This window comes from Lingula anatina, chromosome 3 (assembly GCF_051362555.1).
Source record: "Lingula anatina isolate TDL-2025a chromosome 3, LinAna3.0, whole genome shotgun sequence".
In the NCBI taxonomy this organism is placed as follows: Eukaryota; Metazoa; Brachiopoda; class Lingulata; order Lingulida; family Lingulidae; genus Lingula; species Lingula anatina.
In genome coordinates, this window is record NC_141769.1 from 20,831,834 (window position 1) to 20,851,999 (window position 20,166).

Genomic DNA, 20,166 nt, shown 5'->3' on the forward strand with positions numbered 1-20,166 from the left:
AGAACAGGTACAGTTCGCACTTGAAAAGCATTAAATAACTCAGATTAACATGTCAAATAAGTAATCAGAACTTATTGTAAAAATATGTGGACAGGAAATGCTGGATGGATCAGACCCCCCCCCCCCCCACCCCCAACCTGCTGAAATAGATAGATAGATAGATACATGTAGATAGATAGATCAGGCATTCGCATAGGTGCATGATAATTTGCTTTGATGGGGAATTTTACCTAGCGCTAGTCTATAAAAAGAAGAATATCGATATCATACAATAACAGTCCTTAGCCATAACGGACGCTTTAAAGGTTTTAAACAAAGACAACATTGAGCACTTAAGAGATACCCGGTTGTAGGAAAAGATGGTTTTCCACCCACTGCCATCAACACCATCACCACAAATTTTCATTTAATGTAGCCATTTTGCCGTCTTTTTCGTCCTCATAGAACTTTGATTATTATTATTATTATTATTATTATTATTATTATTATTATTATTATTTTTATTATTACTTGGGGAGGGACAAGTGGCGGGGATATATCACTCTTCCAATTTCCTGTCGGAAAGGAAATATCTATGATTTTCTCTGTCATAATTGGCGTCATCCAAGTTTTGTTTGCAGTTGAACAAATGACTGGCTATGACACTATGAAACAGCAAAACTTGAGCCTATCTAGCCTTTATACATATATCAAATTCAAAATAAATATCATTTATGTTTTTGCGTTGATTTTGTCGTTCCTTACACGGAGTTGGATCTACAATAATGTTGTGTTGTCCCCGAATCTATTAAATTCTACATGTACTGGGTACATGTACATGTCTTGAAACGCCGTTGCATTTTAAACAAGAGTTCATAATGAAATGACAAACTGCTTAATCATATTTCCGTCTTTATCGGTTGTATACTTTTTATTTGTCTGTTATTTGAAATAAAGATAGCGAAATAAATAACAAAAGAAATTATGAATATATGGTTCGCTCTGTAACCGCGTGGCTTTATTTACATTCCTTTGCACGAGTTGCTATAAATAGGTCGCGCGTGCGCATTGTCCCTAGACAGGCACAAAATGGCGGCAGAATTGTACGAGAAATTAATATAGGAGATCCAATCATCTCAGTTTTCGGAAAAGATATGACTAGATTGCAAATGAAAGCACCATGGCAGAAGCGAAGAGGATCCAGCTGACTGCTGTAGGCCCAGTTCAGTCGAAAAATAAGGAAAAGAAGGAAATCCCAACGCTTCGATTTAACTTGACCCTCACGAAAAGCACTTCAAAGACCTGCCCGGAGTTCTCATACACCGAACTTACTCGTAATATATTGGTAAGTTATAAAAACTGCATAATTTCGTCCATCAAGTCTCCTTCTACAGCCAGTATTTAATGAAAATCGTTTTGAAAACAAACTAAAGCAGTTTGTGGACTATGTTTGTAGGGGGTATCCCTCACGTGGGAAGGGGTGGGGGCCTTCAGAAATTGTGAATAAAAATGATCACATCCTTTGTCAGTCGTGCAAATGGCGGCTAGACGATAGTATGTGTGTACCCTTATGCTGTTAAATAGCCTGACCGGGAGCGACGCCATTTTAGTATTTTTCCTTGCATATTTTCTAGGTGTCTGAATTCATCCGTGTTTTTATATGGAAAACTAGACCGTAAGCGGAGTTCACTCCTGATAAAAACTATAGGGCATCACAAAAATCGAACATTAGTGGAATCTTATGATTTAGATCAGTGTTTGGTTGGTGGAAAGAAAGCACATATGTCAGAAGCTATCAATAATGCGACCGATTAATGAGCCGCCATGTTGCCTGTGGAGTTTACCTAGACAAGGGGTCGAAATTGCACAGCGCATTGCGCGTATATATTTTTTTGCAAATATTGCTTTAATGTTGTTTTGTCGTGACAAGATTCTAATTCTGAGCATTTCTCACTGGATAACAAGGAAAACATTTTTCCGATGAAAATTACTTTTCATGCAATATTATCACGGCTGTGTTTTTGGTTCACCGGCTTAGAGCAAAGACGATATCTAGAAAGACGTATATAGTGCTCAGACCGACTGTGGTAATTTTGTATGGATTTTCAGGAATACTTGTAAGTAATTCATAACATTTTGACTAGGAAATAAAAATACACAAATCTTTACAGGATAGCATTATGCTAATGAGGTCAACATATTGTATTACCTAGCAGCAGCGCGAGACACCTGCGCGAAGCAACTTGTCAGATTACGATTCACTAGACATTAGTGGGGTTACCTGGAGACCTCATCGATGATTTAATGATACAGCATGACCTACATTTTATTGATCACATCGATTTGATTGGTAGCAGAGGATTATGGGAAGTTTAGCCGAGCAGAAGAGCCGGCGTTGAGCGTGTTCTATTTATAGATCAGTAGACTGAAGACAGTGAAGTGGATTATTTAGTGATTTCAGCAGATGCGTTGTTAGTGGGAGTTTTTGTTAAAGCGCGGCAGAGGTCACGGCTGATTGATTACAGCTGTCAATCACTATTGATGGATGGCGTGGCGGGAAATTTAAAAAGTGTTTTTATAGACAAAATTGCTATTTGGGAGGACAATTCTTTCTAGATTCATAATTTTTTTTCACAAACATTTTTACATTTTCTTATTTTAAGATAGGAGCCTGAACATTTGAATGTCTTTTTATCTTTATTTTTATTTATTTGTTTATTTTATTTATTTATATTTATTTCTGATACAGATAATTTCATGATATGGGCATTTAATGGGATTAATGCCAATTTTTTTCTGAAGTTCTATATTTTTCCAGTTTTGCCCAGCCGATCTTAAAGTCACACATTTATTTTAAAAATTTATTATAGGACTTTCTTTTTCATGTTATGACTGGCCAATTATGTCATAGTGCATATTGCTCTTAATTTCCCTCTGTAATTGAAATTTGCACTGTGTAATGCTAAACATTTTGCAATGTAACATTACTAGGGTAGAACATAAATTTTAAAAAGGAAGATGGATAAAAAAGATAACGAAAATTGTCTGCTGTTTTAAGCAAAAAAAATTATTTTTGAAATGATTGGTAACTATAAAACTCATCTTGTATGAACTGTGGATTAATGTATCATGCTAATTATTTTTTGTGTACTTATTTACCTTTTTAGTTGAAACTTAAAAGTGAGGAATTGTGCGTTAGTCAAATTTATTTTATTTGGCATTATATGGCTTTTGAATTTCCCATTCTCTTTTGACATAGATCTAAGGCAGCTCTTTTTGAAATTGTACCAAAATATAGTTATTAGTTATCACACACGCAGAGACTCACATTTTAAACTTTTTCATATTTTATGTTATGTAGATCATCAATAGTGTTGGGAATAAGACAGTACAACAGCTGAACTGATTTTTTTTTTTTCACAGAATGAAGCTAAGGAGAATGAAGAAGCGAACCCATTTTTGGACCCAGATGATCCCTTGGCTGTGGATGACAGAGACAAGATGGTGGCTCTGGCAAAGTCATTTGAAGAAAAATATGTATGTAGTTTAATTGTTATTTATTTATGTATTATTATTATTATTATTATTGTTATTATTATAATTATGTATAAAGTTTCATTGTAAAGATTGCATTTTTTAGATACTGAATATTTCTTTTAAATTCCAATAATTTGCAGAAAGTTCACAGCTACCTTGATTTATACCTTAAATGTCATTTGATTGTATGAAGTAGATATGAAGCAGTTTGCTGCCAGAAATGTGACACACTTATTTTACAACTATTGGCACACTTGGCCCTCACGTTTGTAAAATTCAGTAGTTTAATTTTTAATTACCTGTCATTTACTATTTGATTTACTTTTTTTTTTTGTACTGGCATTTTTTTTCTTTTATCATTTTGATTTTTTTATGTACAGACATGTACAGTTGTGTCAGTACATATAGCCATTACCTGCGTCTATCGTTATTGTGGTCGTCTCCACTGTGCACTTTCAGTTTTATAACGAAAAGTGGAATTTCATGGGCCTTGAGACCTTTACTAGTCACATTTTCTAAATAGCTATGTTACCTGCAGTGCATAATTAAAAATTGGTGATGATTATGCTCTTAAGTATTATGTAACATTGTATCGAAATTGAAGAAAATCCTATTTTGGGAACTATAATGACCTTTTAAGGAAACCATGTTGCTTGTGATTCTCAAACTTACAGAAAAGTATGATGGGACTAAAACAGCCTAGTTGGACTCTTTTCTAGAAGTGATACCATTAATAATAAAATTTTAATCCTTCAAATATTGGCATTTTCAAGGTGTGACTTTGAACTTCATGGACTTGAAGACGTTTGCTAGTCTTTTTCTGAATATCTATGATACTTTTAGTATATTATTAAAAATTGGTGGTGATTTTGCTGTTTAGCATTTTGTTATATTGTATCAAAATTGATAAAAAAGCTGTTTTGTATATTGGCAATGCAAATGCTTTAAAAAGAAAACTGTGTTACTTATCAATATTGAAATTTACAAGAATCATTGACATACAGCTCAAATTGGCAAACCAGCTTGATTGGAATATTTTTCTTATTAGCATCTGTACATATGACAGCTTAGCTGCCTTGTTTAAAAAGTAGAGTCAAGGTATAGCCAGCTTTTATTTAGAAAAAAAAAACTTTAAATTTTCAAATTTTGCAATATTGCAAAAAAAGGTCATATGGTTTCTGTTTTCTTATTGTTTGTTGTTTGTTCTCCCCAGGGAAGCAAGCCCAGTAAGCGAAGGCGTGAAGAGCGGCTGGAGGACTTGATAGACATGGGGGAAGGCTACGATGAGAATGACCCTTTCATTGACAATACAGAAGCAGTAAGCTTTTTTTTTTACTGTTAATTGATATAATGTAAAAGATAATATTTATTGTATGCTGGTAGCAACATTTGAATCTAAACACTGACTGCTCAGTGAAAACTCAGATTTGCAATTGAAAAAATTCTGATTTCAGTATGATGAGATAGTTCCATCTTGCCTGACCACAAAGCTTGGTGGGTTCTACATCAACCAGGGGGCGCTGGACTTCAGAACCCTGGAGGAGGACGAATCTGAGGCAGACCTCAAGGCAGTAACAAAAAAGAAAAGGAAGAAGATTAAGGTACTTGAGCTGATTTTTCATAATTTTTCAACTTCAAATTTTTATTTCTTTGTTTGTTTTTTGTTAAACCAAGGACTGGATATATGTTTAAGACATGTATATACTTTGTTTTGTGGAAGTATTGTCTTCTCTACTACAGTTTGATAATGGATTATAACTGGTTATATGTTAAAGACAAGTATATATACTTAGTTTTGTGGAAGTATTGTCTTTTCTACTACAGTTTAATAATGTATAGTTTTTACCAATGTGTAAAGTGTTATATCAAACGTTTTTAGATATCATTTAGGTTTTTGTGCTTGCTCACAACCAGGTCAGTCTTTTGTGCAAGTTGCATGTGGTGTTGCAAAGATAAAAGCAGACTGATAAACTGTGAACTTTATTATTGCAGAGAATTACATCAGATGAAGAAGGAGAGGGAGGAATTGTAAAAAGAGGTCCCAAGGTAAAATAGAAAATGATCTTAAATGTTTTTAAAAAGTGACATTGATTTTTTATAGGGTTGATATATTTTTCAATTTTTAAAAAACAATACAACAGAAAAGCAATTTTAGTATTTACATTAGGCTTCATTCATAAATACATTCATTTATCATTTTTAGAAGAGGAAGTCAAAAGATGGCGAGATAAAGGAAAAGAAGAAGAGAAAGAAGTCAGCAGGAGAAATGAAAGGAGAAGAATTGTTGAAAAAGATCAAAAGAGAGAGGGGGTGAGATACCCTAATACTAAAGATTTTACTTTATGCTTGTTTTTACCTCATAAAAGAAATAAAAGTTATAATAGCTTACAATTTAGGCACATTGATACTTGGAAATTTACAAAATCACCCCTTTTTATACATTTCATCAATTTATTACTATGCATCAACTATTGAAGAGTCAGAATGTTACTTTCCTGTCTGCCCCGTTTTTCTAACTTAACTGTCAATTCATATGAGAGATGTGCATTATAACTTTCAGTCGTCCAAAGAAACAGAAGGTGGCTCCCTCTGTGGCTGACCTACTTAAACAGCATGAGATCTCACCCACATCTCAGGGGAATACAGGGGGCGATACAGGCAGCTTTAGTACAGGCGTCCATAACGGTGTGACAGACCCGGAAGAGGCACAGAAGATCGACTCCACCATAGAATCAGTGATCAGTCAGTCGTTGACCCTGGCTCAGTCTGAGGAAGAGGAGGGCAGTCAGGGGGACGGGCAGTGGTCGGTTCCTGCTGTCCCTGGGGAATTAGCCCCCAGACTCCCCACAGGCTTGTCTGATGACCTGGAGAACAAGATAGAACTCATTAAAAAGGTGAGAAAAGATAATAAGATAATAAGTGTCAGTGCAATTGTTTTTGAAAACTTTAAGGTAGAAAACATTTGTAAAGGTACTCTAATGAGTTAAAGCTTAATAAAATCTTATCTTGGGTTAGTTATTTTGTGGTCATTATTTATTTTTCTTTTTATTGTAAAAATAAAGTTCATTTTATAATAGTCTATTAGGAAGTACCTATTATATTTGTAAGAGGGTTAATAAAATGCAACTCTAAGTATAAGTTTGTCATAGGCAGCTTACGGGTAACACATGAAGACTGCCCTGTTTGTAATTTGGCAGGTTAAGATCATAGAGACGAAGAAGTGTGTTTCTTGCATTATAACGGTGATTTATATTTCTAGGCAGCAAAACAATCGACAGAGGGAAAGTGTAAATTCTTTTCAGCTGCTGTCAATAGACTTTTATTAGAGTAAGTACATGTTAGTTCAGATAGTTTTCTTAAGAAGTAATGTAATTAGCAGGGACAGGATATATATATAAATAAATGATTTAAAGAGATAAATATAATAAAACTATTACTAATTCAACTAAATTATGAAATTTGTGTTATTTAGGTTATTTTAACTTGCAGGGTGGGCTACATTTCTTTAATTGGTTTTTAAGAAGAAATGTGTGCATTTTTGTCACCAAAACCTGATATTTATGAAACAAGCCAATTATCTTGCATCCAACCTACCCCAAAGAAGCGGAAAAAAGTCAACATATATTCATTGTTCTAGCAGAATAAAAATCAACATAATATTGTATGCATTGTTCTAAGGACAGCTATGTAGCATTGGCAAATGTGCACTGCTTTAACCTTCACATATTTCATATGCAATCCAGCATTGAACAAGATACCAGGGAAATCAGTTGCTCACAACGATCAGGGATCTACAGCCACATGGCCACCTTCCTACCCTGTAACAAGGAAACTCTGCTAAAACGGGTGAAGAAACTGAAACTGAATGCGCAGGATGACCAACTAAAGGATCCAATTAACAAACTCAAAGAAGGTAGGGACTGCTCATCACAGAGTTATCTACCTATTGAGGTTATGGCCAGCTGGAATGGAGTAGAACATGCACATTCAGTGGCATACTTAGAATTGATTACTATTATAATCATAATGTGATTGAATATTACTTTATTAAAGAAAAAAGTTTAATCTACTGGGGGTAAATTTCAAAATTATGTGTCAACAATTACTGTATTGTCATTCTTTGCAAAAGATGTATTGTAAATTACAATGATTCAATAATTTGTAGCATTTGATTATTAGCAATGTAAACTGACATATCTAAGACACAATGATGAAACCACAAATAGAAATGAATCACTTACTCCTGGCTAAACTTTATATTCTGATGCCACTGTGAACAGGTAATCAATATTATTTCACGGTCCAAGCACCTGTATATTTGTTTTAGTCATGCCATGTTTACATTTTAGCCATAGATGGCGCCATGCCTGCTCTGCTGGACAGTTACCAGGTGGAGTGTGCTGCTGCCCACCAGGCCAGGTATGACAGGTTAGAATAGCGCCTTCATTGATTACTTATATTAATTAATTTATGCCAGAAGCTTAATCCATCTTATAGTGTTTTGTGGCATACCACTGATCATTGATTTGGTGTAAGTGTATTATATGGTTAAATCCAAAACAGCATGAAAATTTGTGATGGGAAGTCTGGATATTATTGTAAGCCTCATATTTGTCAGTTATTATTAGGCAATCTTATATTTGGCAGTTACCGAACCATATGTTCTTCCCCCAGGCTTATGGAAGCTAAGGACAAACTAGAAAGCAGCAAGGATGAGAAGCCAACAGAAAATGGTGCCGTTGTCCCATCAGCTACAGGAGCTTCCACGGAGAGTGACGAGGATGCGGAAGCCAGCCAGCAGGGAGATAAGAAGAGAATCATGGCACCTCGCAAGAAGTTTGAGTGGACTGAAAGTATCAGGTAAAAACTGAGATATTGTTCAAAATAAAAAAAATGGTTAAAAATTATTTGTAAATAAATGTTATTCTTTGATACTTAAAGCTTGTACCTAGATTGAGGGGCAGGCAGACAGAAAAAAACAACAACTATGCGATTGATTTTATTCATTCAATATAGGCAAACAAAAGCAAAGTAAAAACTGATATTGCAATGTTTCTTATTTGACTATAAGTATGTCATTTTACAGATGGATAGGTAGATATGGAGATATTAAAATGAAAGCATATTTTTAGGTGATTGATATTATTTTGACCATGAAATTGAACAACTTTCATGTGCAGGAAATTGAATGATGACAGAAATGACAGATTGATACATTAGGATTTATTTTCTTATCTGCTGAAATAATGCAGAATTAAATATTGTTATGTTATGAGTTAGTTCTGCCACTTCAAAAATTCACATGGCTGACTTGTCTAATTTGAGCTATGATCTAACAGCAGCAGTTTTGTGGTGATCTCCTTCACCGGAACAGCTATCTACACCATTTTAATCACAACAAAGAGTACTATTTTCTCAAAAAACTTACTCCTGGTTTTATCAGTAAAATGTGAGATAATGCCTTTAGTAGATAGAACATTGTAATAAGGAGCTCTTATCTTCTAAAAAAAATTTAAAATCAAACTGGCACAGGCTTGTAGTTCACATGCTTGTCAACAATAACAGTTTTGGTAATGACAAGCATGTGAACAGTAACTTTCTATTACCAATTTACAAAGCAGGTGTGTAGCTTAAAAGTAGAAATGTGTGGGTTTGTTTATTGAAAATGAAAAAAAGAACTTTTTGCTCTAAAAGTGTACAATTTTATTGCACTAATGTTTAGATATCTATATGTGTTTTACATGAAAGAAGCAGTTTGGAGGGGAGAGACATTTTGATCAATTTAGGCCATTTTAACTTAAAAGGCTGCTTAGGTAAAATCAGCTGATTCTTTGATGTAGTTATAGAAGTGTATTTTTATGGCCCCATTCAAATGCTCATTAAAACTGCTGCATTGTTTGATGTTATCAGAGACAAGTAGGCAAGTTGGAGATAACCTAATTACCTGACTGACTGACATAATTATACAGTAAACTGTGTTATCAGACCTTATCACCTGCCTCGACTGCAGAATTTAGGGTCAGGGCTTATCTGTTACTGTTTTAGGAAGTTTCTTTAATAAATGAAAATTATTTTCACGTACACATCAGTCAATGACATGATATATTTTATATGTAGCCATTAGAACAGGTATGAGGTTTACAGGTACTATTGACAGGTACTGCAGACTGTTCATTTATTATTCAATACATAATTCCAGGGAAGACAAGGTTTGCGTATCTACCGGCTTTATTGTCTAAAAATAGAAAAAAAACTTTCCCAAAAGGTGTCAGCATGATGTTATCATTGATAACAAGAACAATTTGAGATCTTTTATGACTGTAATAAAATTTTTATCAATGCCAATAGTCAACATTCTCTATTACACCTAAAACCATCAAGATTTTATATAAAACATTTTCAGTTTATCCAGTATATTTAATAGTTACTTCTTTTCTCCATCATTAAGTGCACTTTTTTACAGTGTTTATTTGTATAAGATTGTTTTGCATAGGAGTGTAGGATGATAGATAGCCCATATACAAAATCCACTTAGTCTTTTTTTTTTTTTTTTTTTTGTCATATCTTGAGATATCTTGAGAATATCTTCATTAAAAACTAAGTTAATTACATGTACATTCTATAGCAGGGGTCAGGATGTTACAGTTCAATGAAATAATGATAATCCATGTAGCATATACTATGTGAATATTGTTGTCATATTCTATTATTTGGCAGGACAAACAGTTGAGAAATGGAAAAAGGAAAAAAGACTGTAGGCTCTCCTTTGTTGCTTTTCCCATCCCAGTGTAAGCGAGTTACAACTCTCATTATCACAACTCAGTCATGCATATAAGAAGATAATAAGCAGCAGAATATATCAGCTTATTAATAAGCCAGTGTATTGTAAGAGGTTTAGAGCATGTATGACTCTGTGGCGCAACGGTAGCGCGTCTGACTCCAGATCAGAAGGTTGCGTGTTCAAATCACGTCAGGGTCAATTCATTTTTCAAGGTCTATAAGAAGAAAAATCAAATGTAGCTTATAGAAATGGGTCCAATTAAACTGAATTTATGCAGTTTTTTTCTGTAGATTAAATGATGTATGATAGTTTATCACATTTTACTCTCAGTTGAAAAAGATGACACTTATAAATCTCTGGTCAACCGTGCCTCACCTAGAAGACTGGCCAAGTGGTGCAATGAATGCAGGGTTGTAGTAGCTGATGATATTATTCTCATTAACTTCAATTATTACAGTCCATTCATTTAATTATGATTATGCTTAGTTTTCCATTTTTGAAAGTATGTTTTAATGCATGAGCTGGGTTATAAAGATATTGTAATGTAGCATTGTACTAGTGTGCAAGCCAAGGGTTATAATGTTGCCTGCTGTGAAATTAATAGAAAGATTAGGTTTAGCTGCTACTCGAAGATCTGAAAACCAGATTAATGAGGCTTGGCGATTTCAGAATATTACCTTAAGATAATGGTTTCATATCCTCACCAAGATATTTTCTTGTCTGATGACCATTCAATTTTAAAAGTAACAAAGGCTGGTATTTTTTAAGGGGTACTTTAGTAGTTACCATTTGTTGTATTAATAATCCACTGAAGAGTTTTATTGTGACATATTCGTAGTTAATAGCATGATATCCAAATCAGTTGGCCTAATCAGTAGCTGTGAATGGAAATTAAATCTTGGTTCCAAAGTCTGAGAGTAGCGCGACATCTGTTTGCCTCAGGATAAGAAAGTACTGATTTAAACTAAGGTCAGATGCTATTTTAACAACTATGGTGCTTTGCTTTTTGGATATGCAAGTTTTTCTTGATGAATATGGGCAGATTGGAAACATTTCTACCTTTATGTCTCTCTTTGCAACAAAATAGCTTAATTCTCGTTTATAGTGATTTTGTATTCTGCTGTGGTAGCACTAACACTTGCCAGTTTAGCCAAATGCTAAAATTGATTTAAATTGGCTAAACAAAAAGGGCTTGATTTGATTTGTTTTACTCAAATTATAACCATTTGGATTACATATTGACAAAAAAGTGGTGATTTGGCTAAGCGAAAAAAATTGCTAGCGCTACCCCAGAATCAGGTTTAATAACATTGACTTCATACAAATGAATCTTCCTAACTTCCCCTTGTAGAGAGCTGCTGTGTCGTGTGGTCAGGCTGAAGCTCCAGGGCTATGAGTCCACCAGGGCTAAGGGGCAGACTGCCGAGGAGTACCTGAAGGGGTTCCTGGAGGCCGAAATTAAAACTTTGTGGCCCAAGGGATGGATGCAGACAAGGTGGGTGGGCACACTCAGACTGAATTATTGGAACTTAATATCTAAACTACATTTATTGCATGTGAAACTAATATGTAATTACTATTTCAAGTTATTTAACTAGAACTAGTATAAATATAATCTATAAAAGGCACAAAGTCTGTATACCAAAAGATATAAGGATTGGAACTTATAACTAAGTGCTAAGCATGTATGTTCATACTTCAAAAATGTATTTGTCACCATTTTCTCATCAATCATGTTCCCAATTTGGAATGGGCTAAAAAGAAAAAAAAACAGCTGTTTGTCTACAATGAAGAACATTGCACATTGAGCCCAGAGGATAGGTGGCAAAGTTTTGTAGATATATGACCTTTTTTTCCAAATTCCTTAAGCTTAAATTAAATCAAACAGAATTTTAGATTGAATACTGGGCTTATTGTTAAACAAAGGCACAAAATGCCTAGGTACATACATAAATTAAAAATGTTCTTGCTCAGAATTTGTAGTATGGATTCAGTGCTCTGTGAATGTTTTCATTCTGAAGTGAAATTAAGAGATGTTCTTAGTCACAATGTGGGCAGGTCACAATGACAGCAGCTGCTGTGACTATTTTGTGGAATTTTTTTTCTTCGTTATTTCAGGATGCTGTTTAAAGAAAGTAAATCGGCTCACTCTTACCTTACAGGTCCACAGTAAGTACATTCTTGTTTGTTTACTTTGGTCAGTTTTGAAAGTTTTCACAACATAATTATATAACTGGGTAGCTGATAAGGAATAAACATTGGCACACGTTAATCAAATTGAATGTTATACACTAAATACTTTGAGATCTTAAAGCAATAGAAATGAGCTAACCAGCATTAGTCTGAAGACTGTTGCAGCAATGAAATATAAAATGCATAAATGTGCAATTCCTTTTTTTTACCTCAGACAAAAGCCAAAGAAAACCATGATTGTGACTACAAGTCCCAAGCCACAGATTGTAACATCAGTGGCAGTAGTAACAACATCAACCAGTGTATCATCAACAGTAACAGCAGGGACGACAGTTTCCCAGGAGAACAAGCAGATCGACATGAACACGGTTCCTAGCTCTCTAGGATTAGGAGAGCAGAAACGGACTGACCACGCCTACAGTCAGAGACCCAAGACTCAAATAACCACAAAACCTTTGACATCAACTCAAGTGTCTGAACTGTTGCGCAGCTCTCCAGCCTCGGAAGTACTGAAGACTCTAAGTTTGTCCACAGGGTCACCTGCTGTGTCAAATACACCTGTGACAGCAGTGGTGACATCCAGTCTCCCTGGTACAGTGACAAATAGTTCCTCTGACTTTATGTCGAGTTTTCAAAACTTTGTTAATAGCCAACAATCTCCCCAGCTTTCCTCTCAGGTTCAGCATCCTCTTACCAAGTCCTTGTTCACCCTGAGCCAGGATTTAAAAAACAAAATGCAGACCACAGTGACTGTGTCCAAAACTAAATCCAAGTCCCCTATAACGGTCACTTGGAAAGGGTCTTCAGGGGCCATGAAAGGTCAAGGCCACCATTTGATCAAAACCACGAGTTCTCCTGGTGTTTACAATACTTCAGTAGTGGACACAACAAAAACCTCTCCAAAAACTTCCCCGGTGGCTCCATTGAAGGGCCAAAACGCCAGCATAGTGACCAGCAGTGGACAGCAGGTATACATTCAAAGATCTCAGCAACCAGTTCAAACAAACTCAGTTTCTTCCTCATCTATGCAGTCGGCCCAGGGAAAAACTTCACACACTGCCAATGTTGCAAGTTCTCTCCACAAAGATCAGGGACAGAAAGCAGGGGGGCTGGCTGGACCCCAGGGGGCTACTGTCAGCCCCACACATCAGGGCACCAAACCCAAACCTAGCGTCCCAGCAGCAGCAGCTGGTAATACAGTAAGATTACAGCAGGGGCAACAGTCCAGCATCATGTCTACAGCAGCTAACTTGCTGGACCAGAAAGGGAATTCTGTTCTTGGGAGAACACCTTCCAGTTCTGGAAGACAAGGGCAGACAGGTGGTCTGCAGCAGGATGCTAATCACACAGATAAAGTGGTAAAGACTTTGTTTTCAGGTGATCTAATTACCTCACACTCAGGCCAAGAGCAGGGTAACAGCCACAGAGGAGGAGGGGATGCAGTGCAGCAAAAAACTGTAAGTCCTCAACAACAACAAAAACAACAGCTACAGCAACAAATTCAGGCTAGGTTATTGCAGCAGCAGCATTTGACAGAGTACCAGCAGGCAGATTTGGTGCAGCAACATTTAAAGGCCGCAATTCAACAGAAACAAAAACATCAACAGCAGAAAGTATTACAGCAACAACAACAGAAACCGTCTCAACAAAAGTCCTCCACCGCTTCTCAACAAGAAGCAAAGAGAAAAAGCAGCAATGAGGCTCTGTTACAGCATATGAAACAACAACAGATGCAGAGAACTCTCAGTGCTCAACAACAGCAACAACAGAAAGGTCAGTCAAGGTCTCTGTTGACAGGAGGCACTTCTGCATGGACCAGCGACTCTGCTCAGCAAATCTACTCATCAGCGCTGACTTCCCCAGACGTAGCGCCCTCTCAGGGGTTGAACTACAAGAGCAAAACAGCAGCGGCAGCAGCCACACAGAAACCCGACTCTGCGTTCTGTGTCCCCTACATGCGGAGTCTGTCCTCTGGTGGTGTACCAGGGGTGTCCCCCACCCTGTCCTTGGCTGGGGTCACCAGTGCTCTCCCAGGGGTCCCACCGTCCCTCACTCTGGCTGGAGCTGGGGGGTTTGATATTGTAGAATACTTGAAAGGCTCCCCTGTCACTCCTACCTCCTTGTCAAGATCTGCAGCTGACCTTTCACCAGGTATGTAATACATCTGGTGATTTCAATGCCTCATACTTCAATTCAGACGGACCAATTAAATAACTCAAATTCATGTGTTTTATTAAAAGTGTTTCACTTCTTATTTACCCAGATTTTAAAAAAGTTAATACTAGAAATAAACTGGCCACATTTTTCCATTTTCTTCCTTAGCACATGGTGGTCAGTTTGGCAACACCAGTCCAGTGGTTGTCCAGCAGACCACGCCCCCTCGTGCTGGCCACTCCCCTAGCCACTCCACACCATCCCCGCTCCACCAACAAACTTCACCACTTCACGGCCACGCAGCACAGTACGGACTGGGAACTCCACGTAAGTCCTTGTCTTCACTTGCTCTAACACTGAGAAAGCACTTTCAAAGTAGACTCATAAATACACAGCAGGGAAAAGTCTGCTTCAGATTACAACTTTTATCTAATGGCTCATGCCCACTGATTTCCTCAGATTGGTTATTGTTTGCCATTCTTTATTAAAGTGTGTAGTTTAGGGGGAATTAAGTAGATGTGTAACATTTATTTCTTAATGAAGTATTAATTGATACAACCATTAACTATTCCTTATTGTTAAGTTATTGACATTGGGGTACTTCCACTCTTTAAAAACACTGATGGATTCAGTCCCTGTCCAGTATCAAAAAAAAAGAAAGAAAGAAAGAAAGGAAGAAATGGTCTAAGGCCCAGATACACTCGGTTATTTTCCAAAAAGTTCTTTAAAGCAGGGGTAGAGTTTGGGGTGGCATAGAATTAAAAGCCCCCATCTGCCAGATCCCCTGGAAACACTGGAGTTATTGTTGGTTTGGTGATCAGCTCTATCTGGCAATGTATATATTTGTCAGTAATAAAGCTTTCTCTCCTATCTGCTTCTGTTCATTCCGTCATTAACTCTGCCAGTAAGCTTGTCTAATGCTTTGTGCTTCTCCTGCCTTCCAGATATGTATCCTTCAATTCATACTACCTCACCGCTGCATCATCTACCTCCTAACACTCTGCCGTATGGGACGCACGTCACAGGTAGGGCTGGGTGATCTCAATGGGTTTCACTTTGTAACAATCTCAGCAGCCAGAGCACTCTCTCATATTCAGTATAAGAATTGTAAGCCAAAGGGTGATGAGGTGTGTAATACTCACAGACACTAAGTATTCTCTTGTATGTGCAGTACAACTTGTACATGGTTTGAAATAAAGGTTTATATTTAAAATTTACAGCCTGCCAGTCTGTCTTTTGGCCCTCTGATCAGTGGCAGCATCTACACCTATTGTACTTGTATACTGGGGCAGGCATGCTAGTGTTAAGTCATGAATCACATTGCAGAGAGGTCCTTCTCTGTTGAAGCTAAGCAGATAGAAGCCCTTATTTTCCTATCTGTTACCTTGACCTGTTCTGGGTTGCCAAAGGAATGTTTTTGAGCAGTGGGGATATTATGCTCTCTGCCTCTGGTGATCTTGGCTTCAGTACATGGCCTGCACTGAGAAGGGTCTATCTGCAATGAGAGCACGACTATAGACATTTTCACTAACATGCTAGAAAGGAGCTTGTGATTACACATTTAAGAAAATATGAAATGAAATTGAATTATGTGTTTTTGGTTTGTCAGTTTGAAGGAATGTCTGTTTCTGTGATAACAACAAAAATGCTGTTGGTAACAAAACTTTTTGGGCAGGGATCCACACATGAAGCTTTTTGTGATCTGATGGGGGTGGGGGTGGGCATGGTCTGATAATCATAAATATTGTAATGTTAAGGTTTTCCAATCATTTTGTTAAAGTTATGAGTTAGAAATATACGCGCCATGTAGGAAAATTCTTAGGCCGAATTCAGAACAATGGACTAACTAGTCTGCGGGTCCAATATGGCGACCCACTAAAAAGCTTGTTGTCTAATCCGCTAATAGACACTGAATAGATATCCGTTGGGAAGTATTCAAGTGGGTCGGCCATATTTGACCCTCTGACTAGTTAGTCCACTATTCTGAATACGGCCTTAGAGTTCGAAGGAACATGGTATCATTACTGTCACATACCTGGCCACTAACATTGAGTAAATTATCAAGCATTTATGTGTTTATAAGAGTATATACCTGTTAAAGTTAGAAGCAGACAAGTGCATTGTATTCTTACATTATGTTATACAATTTAAATGATATGCCTAAACATGTTGCATACTTTCAGCTGACCCAGCTCAAGGCAAACACAAGTACTGAGAAGACAAGCTGTGAGGTGGATAGAGCTCCAGACTTCCCACAGATGGTCCACACTGTCCATGTCCTGTTCTTTATTTATACATGTAATGTGTGCTTGATTACACAACATGGGCATCATACACACTGATATATCCGGGAGCCTTCTTCACTTAACTGACAGGTTACAAAGATGGAGATGTCAACTTTGGTTGCAATTTTGACCATAGTGACAGAGAAAACTCATCTATTTGTTCTTCCCTGGGTTGTACATTCTTTAAGTTCACCTTTACTTGTTGCGGTATTGAAGAAAGGACTGGATCCTGATGTTAAGTTTAAAAATTACAACTGGTGTAGGATATTTGTAGTCTAACACTGACACATGACTGCTTGCTATTGTATAGTGAAGTACAAGAACAACACAATAGATGGCGCTGTGTGACACCAACCAGTTTTCTGGTCGTTATGGCAACTTGGCAGTTGGAGATTATCAGATACAATTACACTTTAATAACAGATGCTATGTCTGTCAAATTATCTGTTGCTATGGATTCTTATAATTCAATGATCTCATATAAGGCCATATGTCTGTGTTATTTGTGATATTTATGAATTATTATCCACAGATGTCAGCTGAAATGGTCTTGTGGAGAATAATAGTGAATTGCCTCAGTATGAGAACATAATGTTACAGGCAAAATGAGTTATAATGGCAGTGAGAGGTATAGCATTAGACCCATGTTATTCAGTTTGAAGGGAAAATTGGTATTTATTGTAAAATATTGTGTGAATTGCTATAGACTTGGATGTCTGGCTTTTGTTCCTGTTAATCTGACCATATGCAATGAAGGCAGTACAATAGGTCGCTTCCATATCGTCTGCTAAACCTTGTGTGCTGCAATTCTGGTGCTCCTTTCACAGGTGTTTTGGGAGCAACAATTATAAAATAATTTGTGTACATATTATTGTAAAAACTTGAATATTTTGAAGTGTGTAGGATGAAATGACACGGAAGCCGTTTGAAATATTCATAATATTGACAGTTGTTACGTAATTTTTTGTTAGATTCAGAAAGTTGATATACGATATTTACATTTTTTTATCAATAATTATTCTTTCCAAGTGTAGTGTTGTTATATGTTGCATCGAAGAAGCATGACAATTTTTTTTCTCAAACCATTTTTTGTTACATGATATATGCCATCTTATAGTATTTGACTGTATATAGACGAGGCACAATATGTTGTCTGAAACATTTGACGGGGAATCCTTTTCATCAGTATTCAAATAAAATTTATATTCAACATTTAAATTCAGGGACATCTGTTCTGGTAATTCGATAAATAATTTGCACATTTATTTTTTCATGTCATGTATTGTATAGATCATTTCATAATGGGGAAAGAAATTTCAAAACTTGGAAGGTTTCATTAATATTACATCCACCAAAAAATGTAAACAGATAGACATGACATTTCGGTGGTGTGTTGCTTGAGCAGCGTTTTTTAGTAATTACACAAAAAAATTACCACCAAATGTATTAAACGTTAGATTTTTTTTTTTTAATTGACATTTTCACATTTTTTTTTCAGTGTTGGTTTTCTTCATTTCTTTACGTTATAGATGCAGGAATATGGCAAAATAAAGCTATCTGATAATGGCATTGTTTCATTTTGAACGCTGACGTAAATATTCGGTCTTTCAGTGGTGGTGCCGTTCGAAAAGAAGGTCAAAGATTTAAATACACTTTTCAGTCAAGTTGATCTCCCGGGAAGGAACCTGTAATTATTATTCCAACTGATGTTAAAATAATAAATGGCTCTTAGGATTAAAAAAAAAAAAGAACTCTGGAAAAATCAACTCGGTAACTTTTGTTGGAAGGGCGTCTAGAGGCCTCCAAGACGTGAATTTTCAGGCATGAGCTTTTTCCGTGGAAATGCGGAATTCCGCGTTTTTTAATTCAATGCTGATGGTTCCTGAGATTCGTCAAGATCTGTAATAAAATATATGTTGTGTCCCACAATGAATGTTCCGATGGATTTTTTTTTTTTTTTTTTTTTTGAAAGCTAGGCTAATGTGTCAATCAAAGTTTGTGATTGATTCCCGCTCTGACTTCAATGTCCCCCGTCTAAAACTCATTCTCCACAGAGCATTGAAATATGTACAAAGGAATATATTTCCAGACAGCAGTGGATTTCTACAGGGACCAAAAAGATCTGGACAGCTTGATTGAATGCGTTCTTTGAATTTAGAAAAAGGTGGCAGCAATGATATTACTACTGCTTTTGTCGGATTTCCATTTATTCTTGTGAAAATGAAGGCGTGGACAGTCGGGTTTTGTATGAAATGATCCAAACGAGGAATATGTCGGGTGGAAAAATGGGAAGATTTCACCCCTTTTCAATATTCTTCCGCCTCCTCTCTGCATTAATGTTAAGGGAAAATATAGATATTGTGGCTAAAAACTGCGCAACAAAGTATTTCACAACAGCATCACACGCTAACTACGCATTTAATAAGTAAGATTATCGTTGTATCGTAGAGTCATTACCCCCTTAAGGCTCTGTCACACCTAGCGTAAAGTGGTACGTACAAGTATGAGTATCGTATGTGACATCGATTTTTATGCACAACTTTATTGAGCGAATAAAATCACCCTGTTTTCAGCGTATTTAATGAAAATACGAGAAGCGAATGGCATAGTTTTTGAACACGCTCAAAACATTTTATCTCCCTCCGGGTACGCAAACGTTCTAAAGACGCATGTGACGTAAACCTATCGAACCCCTTGCCTTTGTCTGCGTATGAGTAATTTTTCTCATACGCTAGGTGAGACAGTAACTTTCGATACAACACTGCGCCTCCAAGGCCATACACAAAAATACGGCGGCGGCATTTACCCAGACAAACAGATGAAATCTTCAAAATGGACAAGGTTTTGGCAGCTAAATCATGTACTCATCCGCCAGGAGAAACACGTGGGGATTATTCGATATCCTTCGGGGCGGGCTTAAATTGAATCTGCCTTAGTGGCATTGATTTCCGTTTTATCATTTAATGTCAGCTGGCAGAATGTGTGTTGCTTTTCTTACAGATTATTGAATGAGGAATTAGAAAGACTGCAGCGATTGCCACGGCCACTTGGCCCGTTGTGCCCCAAGACAGCAAGCCCAAACAAATAGTGGCAAAGACACTGTTCACATTATCCGCTCTCCATCTTCAGATCTTGAGTCTGGGTGGGTTACTTTCCGTTTCCGCTGCTTTTACATTCTGTTTCGCAAATCGCCAGTAAATTTTAATGGAACTTAAGTAAAGCGATGGAAATGAGGCG

At 36.7% G+C, this 20,166-nt stretch overlaps 1 protein-coding gene and 1 non-coding gene across 4 annotated transcripts; both read left to right on the top strand.

Moving 5' to 3' along the window:
* Nucleotides 1-1,043: 1,043 nt before the first annotated feature.
* On the top strand, nt 1,044-18,495 carry LOC106172285 (uncharacterized). Of its 3 annotated transcripts, none has more exons than XM_087008478.1 (17): nt 1,044-1,324; nt 3,403-3,516; nt 4,730-4,834; nt 4,971-5,117; nt 5,509-5,562; nt 5,720-5,826; nt 6,077-6,410; nt 6,776-6,843; nt 7,260-7,429; nt 7,866-7,944; nt 8,191-8,376; nt 11,649-11,792; nt 12,416-12,466; nt 12,705-14,641; nt 14,813-14,971; nt 15,589-15,669; nt 16,828-18,495. In XM_087008478.1, exons 1-17 carry the CDS (start codon nt 1,160-1,162, stop codon nt 16,857-16,859), a joined length of 3,933 nt encoding a protein of 1,310 aa, XP_086864604.1. In that variant the 5' UTR covers nt 1,044-1,159; the 3' UTR covers nt 16,860-18,495. The 3 variants fall into 3 exon arrangements, with proteins under 3 accessions (XP_086864604.1, XP_086864605.1, XP_086864606.1); XM_087008479.1 differs by having other exon boundaries at nt 7,866-7,935; XM_087008480.1 differs by lacking the exon at nt 15,589-15,669.
* On the top strand, nt 10,424-10,495 carry Trnaw-cca (transfer RNA tryptophan (anticodon CCA)). The gene has a single exon. It is a non-coding gene; the product is annotated as a tRNA-Trp (tRNA).
* Nucleotides 18,496-20,166: the final 1,671 nt, after the last annotated feature.

Coding starts and splice junctions, on each gene's coding strand:
- LOC106172285 (XM_087008478.1), top strand. CDS start 1,160: ATGGCAGAAGCGAAGAGGATCCAGCTGACTGCTGTAGGCCCAGTTCAG. Junction 6,844..7,259: donor GTCAATAGACTTTTATTAGA/GTAAGTACATGT, acceptor TATGCAATCCAG/CATTGAACAAGATACCAGGG. Junction 11,793..12,415: donor AAGGGATGGATGCAGACAAG/GTGGGTGGGCAC, acceptor TCGTTATTTCAG/GATGCTGTTTAAAGAAAGTA.